At 37.3% G+C, this 9904-nt stretch overlaps 1 protein-coding gene across 2 annotated transcripts in view; it reads left to right on the forward strand.

Moving 5' to 3' along the window:
- The window catches only part of LOC109966561 (potassium channel subfamily K member 10-like), a 73935-nt gene extending 64117 nt beyond the window's left edge, over positions 1-9818 (forward strand). For both annotated transcript variants that reach the window (XM_020611475.1, XM_020611476.1), the window contains exons 5-7: positions 3743-3935; positions 8032-8174; positions 8531-9818. In XM_020611475.1, the coding sequence (XP_020467131.1) occupies positions 3743-3935; positions 8032-8174; positions 8531-9205 (1011 nt within the window). In that variant the 3' untranslated portion in view covers positions 9206-9818. The remainder of the gene's footprint in view (positions 1-3742; positions 3936-8031; positions 8175-8530) is intronic.
- Positions 9819-9904: the final 86 nt, after the last annotated feature.

A 9904-nucleotide genomic window follows, 5' to 3' on the forward strand; every position in this document is an offset into this window, starting at 1 on the left:
TTACAGTTTTATATCTTTATGTTTGAAGCCTGAAATGTGGCAAAAGGTCGCAAAGTTCAAGGGGGCCGAATACTTTCGCAAGGCACTGTATCTTCAGTTAAAGGGAGTTTTTCCTCCCCACTGTTGGCAAGTGCTTGCTCAAGGGGGATTTATTGAGTTTTTCTCAATAAGAATGTCTATATCTTTGATTGATTGATTGATTTATTCTTTCAAACATGCAGAACAGAACAGAACAATGAACAAATGACAATAACACACATGATTACACACATCCAACCAATGCTAATTCAAAATCAGTTTGCTTACACCTATTACATGTTTGAATGGAGTAGGAAGAAGTCAAACTTATCCAGTCCTACCCCATGACATCATATTATACAAAATTTATGCAACATTGGCTGCAAGCAATATCACTACATAGATAAAGCAGATTGTTACTTATTCGTGCATATATCTTGTATAACACATACATTTATATTTATATTTAAACTCCTTAATTCTGGTACTATTTTTCATGTCCACAGTTAAGTTATTCCATAGTTTGACCCCACTTATAGAAATACAAAATCTTTTTTTGGTTGTTCGTATAGCATGAACTTTTAAATTTAAATGTCCCCTTAAGTTATATCCCCCTTCCCTTTCATCAAATAACTTTTGGATTCCACCAGGTAATAAATTGTTCCTGGCTTTATACATAAACACAGCAGTCTTATATTCCACTAAATCAAAGAATTTTAACAATTTAGACTGTATGAAAGCTACATTTGTGTGATCCCTATACCCCATCTTGTGCACAACTCTTATCGCTCTCTTCTGTAATATGTACAATGGTTGAAGTGAACTCCTGTATGTATTTCCCCAGTTTTCAACGCCATACTCCAAATATGGCAAAATCAATGAACAATACAAAATCCGCAATGCTTTGACGTCCAGCATATGTCTAACCCTTGCCAATATCGATATATTTTTAGCTATTTTATGCTGAACATGTCTAATATGAGATTTCCAGGATAATCTGTCATCAACCATTACCCCCAGAAATTTAATTTCATATACTCGTTCAATGTTGGCACCCCCAATTCTCAATTGAAGTTCATTATGTGGTCTACGGTTCCCAAATACCATATATTTAGTTTTCTCTAAATTCAAAGATAGTAAATTATTATCACACCATTTCTTTATCTTCCCAAATTCCTCTGAAACCCTTACAGAGAGTTGCTGTAAGTTTTCATCTGATGCCCAAATGGTAGTATCATCAGCAAACAAAACCATTTTAACAGTTTCAGAAACCTTACATATATCATTGATGTATAATATAAATAGTTTAGGTCCCAACACAGAACCCTGAGGCACTCCACACACAATGTTCAGCTCACTTGATTGATATTCCCCCAACCTCACAAATTGACGCCTCTGTGTCAAATAACTTCTGATCCATTTCCAAACTATTCCTCTGATCCCATATTTCTCTAACTTGTCCATTAATAGTTCATGATTAATTGTATCAAATGCTTTTCTTAGGTCAATAAATATCCCCATCGTAATTTTTTTCTCATCCATAGCACTTGTAATGTCCTCCATCAGGTCAGTAATGGCCAAGGATGTTGATCTTTTCGACCTAAAACCATATTGACAATCAGATAAGATATTATGTTTATCAATAAATGTGTCTAGTCTGTTATTAAAGAGTTTTTCCAGAATTTTTGAAAATTGTGACAACAGAGAAATCGGTCTATAGTTTGTGAGGTTGTGTTTATCACCAGATTTATACAGTGGAATAACCTTTGCTATTTTCATATTATTGGGGAACTGCCCAAGTCGAAACGACATATTAAAAATATGGGTTAATGGTTTACATATCCCCTCAATTACCCACTTGACAGTTGTCATGGTGATACCATCACTATCACTGGATGTTTTGTTACCACATTTGTTCACTATCTCTATAATTTCCTTTTCAGCTATGGGCTTCAAAAACATTGAACTCATGTTCCTTTCGATTGTATTATTATTTATAGTGACGGATGTATCATCTGTACAAATGCCTCCTGCTAAACTAGGACCAACGTTCACAAAGAACCTGTTAAACTTTTCAACTACATCCTCCAATTTATTAACCTGTGTATCATTATCCATAAAATATTGTGGGTAGTTACACCTTCTAGAACTGTTTCTGATCAATTTATTTAATATATTCCAAGTACCTCTGATGTTATTTTTATTATCCTCTAATATTTTAGAGTAATATAGTTTCTTACATCTCCTCAAAATCTCAGTTAATTTGTTCTTATATGTCTTATATTTTTCTTCCGCCTTCTTTGATCGGTCCTTAATGAACTGTTTATATAACACATTCTTCTTTTTGCATGCATTCTGTAATCCCTTGCTCTGTAATCTCTCACTGTAATTCTTTTTTATTTTTATACCGCTTACGAGGACAATTCCTGTCATATACAGTCTTAAATATGTTTAAAAATTTCTCATATGCATTATCTAAGTCTTCCTCTCTGTAAACTGATTCCCAGTTTTGCCCCATAAAATCCTCTTTTAGTCTCATTACAGCATGTTCATTCATCACCCTCCTATAGAAAAAATTTGTTTTAGGCCTCTCTTTTCTATACTGGCCCTCATAAACCACAAATATTGGTAGGTGATCACTAATATCATTTATGAGTAATCCACTTGTCATTTTACTGTCCATAACATTGGTAAATATATTATCTATTAGAGTAGCATGCTGAGTTGTTACTCTACTTGGTTTTGTAATTTTTGGATATAGACTACATCTGTATATTGTGTTAATAAACTCCTCAGTTCCTGTGTGCTTGTTTGGATTTTACTAGGTAAAGTGCCCTGACATGATTTTTGTTGTGATTTGGTGCTATACAAATTGAACTGAATTGACTGCACCAGTGACCACTGCAGCCAAAGTTAGTTTACCTGTAATTAGTGCAACAAAAGTCAGTATATCTGTGATCACTGCACCAAATGCAACGGTACCTTTGATTTTAGTTTAATGCTCATTACATGAACAAAGTTTATAAAGTAACCTGTGAATACCACAGCTTTCTCAGGTGTGTCTAATGCATCCTGGCTCCAATTGCCTGAAGAAATAAGAAAACATTGTGAGACTTCATAAAGATTGGAGAGAGATACTTCTAGTACTTGTAGAAGAACATGATTGTGCATTTGGCTGTGTGTGGCTAAGTGCAAGTGTAAGACAATGCATATACTATAATAAGAGGTATGAGCACTGCATACTATAAGTTGAGATACAAAGGCAAAGTGTGGTGTGTTAGAGAAGTTGAACTTTTTACAATGAGGTGGTGATGTGTTACAATTGAGACATACGTATATTGCATAAGACTGAAAAGTACAGTCAGTGCAGCTGTACTGATTCAAATTGAAGCATACATATCTGTTCCATCAGCCATATGTGTGACACACAACTGAAGAAATATGACTGAAATCATACAACTGTACAAAGTATCTCTCTTGTTCAAAATCCTTGGTTCACTTGTAAGTGGCTAGCCTACATGTTACAAACCAAAAGTCGAAAACAAAATTTACTTCCATTATGGTACAGCCAACCACTGAACTTTATCCCCCTCTGGGCCATAGACAGTAAGCACACAATTGGCCAAATGGTCCAAACACAATCAGAACCCTGCTCAAAATGAGACAAGTATTATGACTTACAGTGCTTATAGTTTGTATGTATTTGTGTGTATTTCTCTCATAGAACAAACACAACCAGATCAGTCAGACTAAAATCCGTGTCACCTCCACCCTCCTCTTCATCTTAGCTGGCTGCATCCTGTTCGTCACCATTCCAGCTGTGATCTTCAAACACATTGAGGGCTGGACAGCTCTGGAGTCAACATATTTTGTTGTCATTACTCTGACAACAGTTGGAATAGGTGACTATGTAGCAGGTGAGACGTATGATTCACGGTCAAAATATGTGTTAATTTAAATGCCTGACCTGTTTTTTTTTTCTTATTCACTAATAAACTTAGCAGAACATGTCAAAGGTTCTATCGGACTTGACATAATGCCCCTTTGTATTTACTGATTAGTTTTTAATTATAATATAGGTTTAGCTTTTTTTTTATAAAATAGTTTATTTTAAAAGAAAATTAAAGATGTCAAGACCACAAGTTTATCATAAATAAGAATACAGCAACCTCACACTAAACTTGTAAAGCTCTGTTAGTTACAAGCCTCAGTGTTCACTACAGTAAACAATATGACAGTGTTGGACTGATCTAATACATACTATTTGCAAAGTTTGTTCTGACCTTCACCTGCTGAAGAGTTAAACTTTAAGTTTTTGCAGTATACACAGTGTGATGAGGAAACTTGAAGTCTCCAGATCACACAGACTGAGAATATACCTTTGAGTGAATAAGGATAGATAGTGTCCCACACATTAGCACATTCATAGATCCTGGATTTCTGAATGAGGGAGAACAGTGTTGAAAACCCATAATACGTAGAAAATGTTGTTCAAAGTAGATTATTTTGTATATCCTTCTACTGAACACTGGGTATGTCCTGATCAAATTTTTTTGGCCCTGATTTGGATCTGATTATTTTAATAACTACCTGCAATACTGATTTGATACTTATATTTACCTACAATAAATGCTCATTAAATATCTGACATATTGAAACTGAAATTAACCTGTTCACTCATGTTTGGTGTAATAGACACACAGGACACACAGAGGAGTTTACATAAACACTTTTGAAAAGGCAAAACTAAAGTCCAAAACTGACAAATAATAGACAATGAGGGAATTACTGGCTACACTTGCAGTATATCCAACCTACTGTAAAACGCATGAAATAGAAATGACACCCACTTTAAAAAGAACTGCCATGGTCAGTAGGATTGATGTAACAGCAGTTGCTGACAGCTGTGAAATGCAGGTGTATACCATACTTCACATTACTTTTGGAGTGCCTTTGCAACCTAGCTTTCTGCCTCTCTTCGTTTTGTCTGCCATGATGGATCAGTGGCATTCATGTCTTATTTTGCCCGACCAACAGTTCCAAATCCAGAGATTTTCATTTTGCAATTGCAGAAATCCCTGAAAAAAGACATTTTTGATTCTACTGGGCCTAGTATTAGTATCGCTGCCTTTAGTCTGTCCCAGCTGATTTTAAACACACTGTAGTGCAGCCTTTAATATAAAATAAAAGCCTAACCTTGACCCTATTCTTTTTTCTAACTTTAGGCCAATTTTTAAACAGCCTTTCCTCCCCAAGGTTCTTGAGAAAGTTGTTCTTCTTTAGTTGCAGTTCTTCCTCTTTGCAAATGCTATCTTTGAAAAATTTTAGTCTGGGTTTAAAGCACTCCACAGTACTGAGTCTGCACTGTTAAAGGTTTTTAAGGATGTTCTATTAATAACTGACTCAGGCAAGCCTGCTATTTTAGTACTTTTAGATCTTAGTGCTGCGTTTCATTATGAATCACACGATTCTTGTTTCCTGACTTGAAACATGTTGTGGTATAAAAGGTAATGCATTATTTGATTTGATTTGATTTGATTTGATTTGATTTGATTTGATTTGATTTGATTTGATTTATTCTTTCAAACATGCAGAACAAACGACATCAACACACACATAATTATACAAATCCAACCAATGCTGATTCAGAATCAGTTTGCTTATACCTAGTACATGTTTGAATGGAGTAGGAAGAAGTCAGACTTATCCAGTCCTACCCCATAACATCATCTTATACAAAAAAATTCATGCATCATTGGCTGCAAGTAGTATCTCTACATAGGTCATTCTCTTCTTCACCAGACAAGTAATACACAGAAAATTTAAAACAGAGTCTTTCCTTCCTGCATTCTTGATTAAATCTCTTATTCTTGCATGTATCTTGAATGACACATTAAACTGGTTTAAATACTATCTGACTAATAGGACCTTCTCAGTCAACCTGGGCTGGTTTTCATCCTTAACAGCTGTCATTACTCACATCAGCTCTTTCTTTATTGGTTTTCTATTGTAAGCCTTGTAGCAGAAATTTGGGAGTTTTATTTGACCATGAATTTAATGTTGCTAGACAAATTATTTGTCATCAAATCTAGCTTTTTTTTCAGCTCAGTGTTATCCAAATTTAAACCATTTCTCTCCTTCCCATTTCAAAAAAGTAATGCATGTGCTCATCTCATCACAACTTGATTACTATAATTCTTTTTAAACAAAAATTAGCCAGTGCTTACTGTCCTTTTTCCAGCTCATTCAAAATGCTGCTGCTAGGTTCCTAACAGAGCATGTAAATATGACCACATTTATCCCATACTTGAATATTGCCACGTACTTCCAGTTCAATTCAGAATTGATTTTAAGCTTCTGTTTGTTCTTAAAACACTACATGGGTTAGCACCATTGTGCCTTTCCAAGTTTTTGCATCTCCACACTCCTTGCAGGGCTCTTAAGTGCTCAAACCAAATGCTTCTTGTCATTCTGAAGTCCAGGCTTAAACTTAGAGGAGATTATGCCTTTGCTGTAATAGGTCTCAAGCTGTGGAACAGCTTACCATTACACATCTGAGCAACACCAACACCAGAAATGTTTAAGTCTCACCTAAAGATCTATTTTTATTCTTTTGGCTTTTAAACCTTGGTTAGACATGCTATATTTGTTGTTTATTAGAGAGTTGTTAGATACTTGGTTCTTATAATTATGGTGTTTATTTACTTTTTATTTGCCATTTTTTTCTGACTGATGAACAGCACCTTAGTGAACTCTTGTTTTAAATGTGCTTAGAAATAGACTTGACTTAACTTGAAAATCTGAGACACTAAGAAGCTGGAAGTGGAGAAAAATTGACATTTGTGATTGAAATTATGTTTTAACAATTAATCAATTATAAAAATATTTTGCGAATAATTTCTTGTCAGTCGACCTTTGGAGCTCATCTTGTCCATGCATGAGCAAGACACACGGCAGGCCTCATTCCAGCAGTTGCTTTTTTCAGCAGTTTCACTCTCTGTCAAACCTGCTGCACGGTGCCATTCATCCTCACTGTCTGCCAATATTTTTATTTCTTAGTTATCAATGATTACTGGGACAAAAGGAGATCAAACTTCTCACCTTCAGCACAGATCATGGGGAATCATTTCCTGAAAGGATGTCCCACCTTCACCCATTGACATCCCATCACACTTGAAAATGACTGGATGGTTATAAACTGTTTAAACTACAAACTGCAAGTGTAAAAATTAGAAAAAACATATACTAAGCCAGAGGGGGTTTGAAAAAACTTCTGCAGCCTCATGGTGATGCTGTGCAACATGTTTGTAGATGATATTTTAAAGTAAAGTTCATCTTATCTGTTTCTTGGGAGAATGAATGTTATCAGCACTTTGATAGGGCTATCAAAGAATTGTAATTCCTAACAATCAAAACTAAAAGTACAGAATCTGAGTCAGCTGTAAACCCACACACAAAACATTGGAGCGTAAGCAGCTAACAATATCATAATGTTCAATCACATAAGGAGGATATTGAAGGTGTTATGGTAACATTGAGACAGAGGGAGTTGCAGCAGTCATCAGTGTGGATTTCAAGAACCAGCAGAGAATTAATGGCTTGAATCAATTTTGGATGTCTCCTAGGATTAGTCACCTAGTAAACGATCAAATGCACAAGAAGCCAATGATACTTAGTATCACAAAGCTAAACCTGTGCAAATGGAAAATATGGTTGGCACAGCTGTTGAAAAAAGGTCAGAAGGTCATCCAAAAGTGTTCTGATTCATTGCCACAGAACCTAAAACACGTGCAGGAAACTGAATGGAAATTCACCAGTTTGTTTTAGATTATTTGGACCATAATTTTTTTTTTTTTTTTAAATATCATTATTTAAAAAATGATCACCAACATAGAACAAAATTGAAAAAATTAACTTTCTCAACTTCAAAGCTTCATTCCCTGAAATGCTCGGGTGGAGATGCATGTTGATAGCAGCAAAGTGATGTTCATTAATTTCTTCTTTTCTAATAAGGTGGAGACCGAAGGATAGCGTATCGGAATTGGTACAGGCCACTAGTGTGGTTCTGGATCCTGGGTGGTCTGGCCTACTTTGCTGCTGTGCTGAACATGATTGGTGACTGGCTCAGGGTGCTGTCCAAAAAGACAAAAGAAGAGGTATGCTCTCATAATTGATTAATTAATGTGGATATGATGATATTCATATAAAATTCATGACCAAGGCAGCACAAGCTTTGGCATTTTATGATTTCTTACTTTATCACAACCAATAATCATTGCATGATACTTAATTTACAAGTTATTACTGACAGTTGTTACATTTTAAGTTGGTGGAACATTCTGGGAATAACAGTAAAGGCCAGAGACCTCCAGCTCAAGTCACTGGCCCGTCACTGGTCAATGGATTTATTTATCTTGAAAATGAAAAATGAAAATGTTAAATCATTATGATGCAGTGTTATTTTTGAACCAAGAACATATAAACTGATAAGTAGGATCTGTCTTTGGCTAAGGTTGGAGAGATAAAAGCTCATGCAGCAGAGTGGAAAGCAAATGTGCGAGCTGAATTCCGGGAGACACGTCGGCGTATGAGTGTCGAGGTCCACGACAAGCTGCAGCGAGCCGCCACTATCCGGAGCATGGAGAGACGGCAGCTGGGCCTGGACCAGCGCGCAGTTTCATTGGACATGCTTTCCCCAGAGCGCCGTGCCATCAACAGCCTGGACAGCAACAGCTATAAAACCTCTTCCCAGGAAAGCATCGACACTAAGCTAAACAACCTCCGGCTGCGGGGGGCCGAGCAGTGTGACCGGCGCTCCAATCACCAGACTACATCTGAGGACAACATTTTCAACCGCCTGGGCTCTGTCACCAAGCTGGCCAAGCGCAACAGGAATCGGGACCTGAAGAAGAACATCCCAGATGAGGCTCGCCGACCTCACAGTGAGGCCTATGGCTACAGCACTCCCACGTTTGACTGCAGTACACCTACTGCAGATGAAGTAAAAAGGAAAGATGAAGGAGAGAATGAGAATGACGACAAGGAGTGCAACTCTAGCTTGTCTGATTTTCCACTGTGTGTGGAACCGTGTAAGCCACAGAATGGGTTTATTCTGGAGCAGACCAAAGAGAACAAGAGTGAGAAAACACTTGACATAAAAGAACTGCATATTCAGATGGGCCCATAGACAGAGTGTACTCCTACAAAGGGAGTTTTTACATACCACCGTTAGTGCCTTAGTTCCCCCTTATTATTGTATGTGCTTAAGCAAGGACAATACCTGTCCTTTAGTGTGATATACTGCAGTGTTAACATATTCACTGTGTCCTTTGGATCTGATGGATAGACACTGTGTTGTATAAATGCAAAACCTGGTGGGGTTTCTGTAACTGTGGTCTGCCAAGCTTTAGCCATTATTTCTCTCTTGATAACACTGTGCTCAGCTGAAGTAATTGCTAAGGTGCAGACAAAAAATCTCCTTGAGGGAGGTTGGATGTTGTGCGTTAACATGAACTGTGTTAGTGTACATTGAGCATATGCTAAAATGAGCGTATATCAGTCAGCAGCACTAAACACAGCTCTGTGTCACACAAGCTCTTGTCAGCGTTTTTGGGTCAGGTGTGTACCATCTGCATATTGTGCACAAAGAACACACTGTCTGTTTGATTCATAGAATAAATGATTCACCATCCATCCGTCCATCTTCTTCCGCTTACCCGAGACCTGGTCGTGGGGGCAGCAGTCTAAGCAAAGATGCCCAGACTTCTCTCTCTCCAGACACTTCCTCCAGCTCCTCCGGAGGAATGCCAAGGCCTTCCCAGGCCAGCCGAGAGACATAGTCCCTCCAGCGTGTCCTGGGTCTTCCCCGGGGCCTCCTCCCAGTGGG

This window comes from Monopterus albus, unplaced genomic scaffold (genome assembly GCF_001952655.1).
Source record: "Monopterus albus unplaced genomic scaffold, M_albus_1.0 scaffold114.1, whole genome shotgun sequence".
In the NCBI taxonomy this organism is placed as follows: Eukaryota; Metazoa; Chordata; class Actinopteri; order Synbranchiformes; family Synbranchidae; genus Monopterus; species Monopterus albus.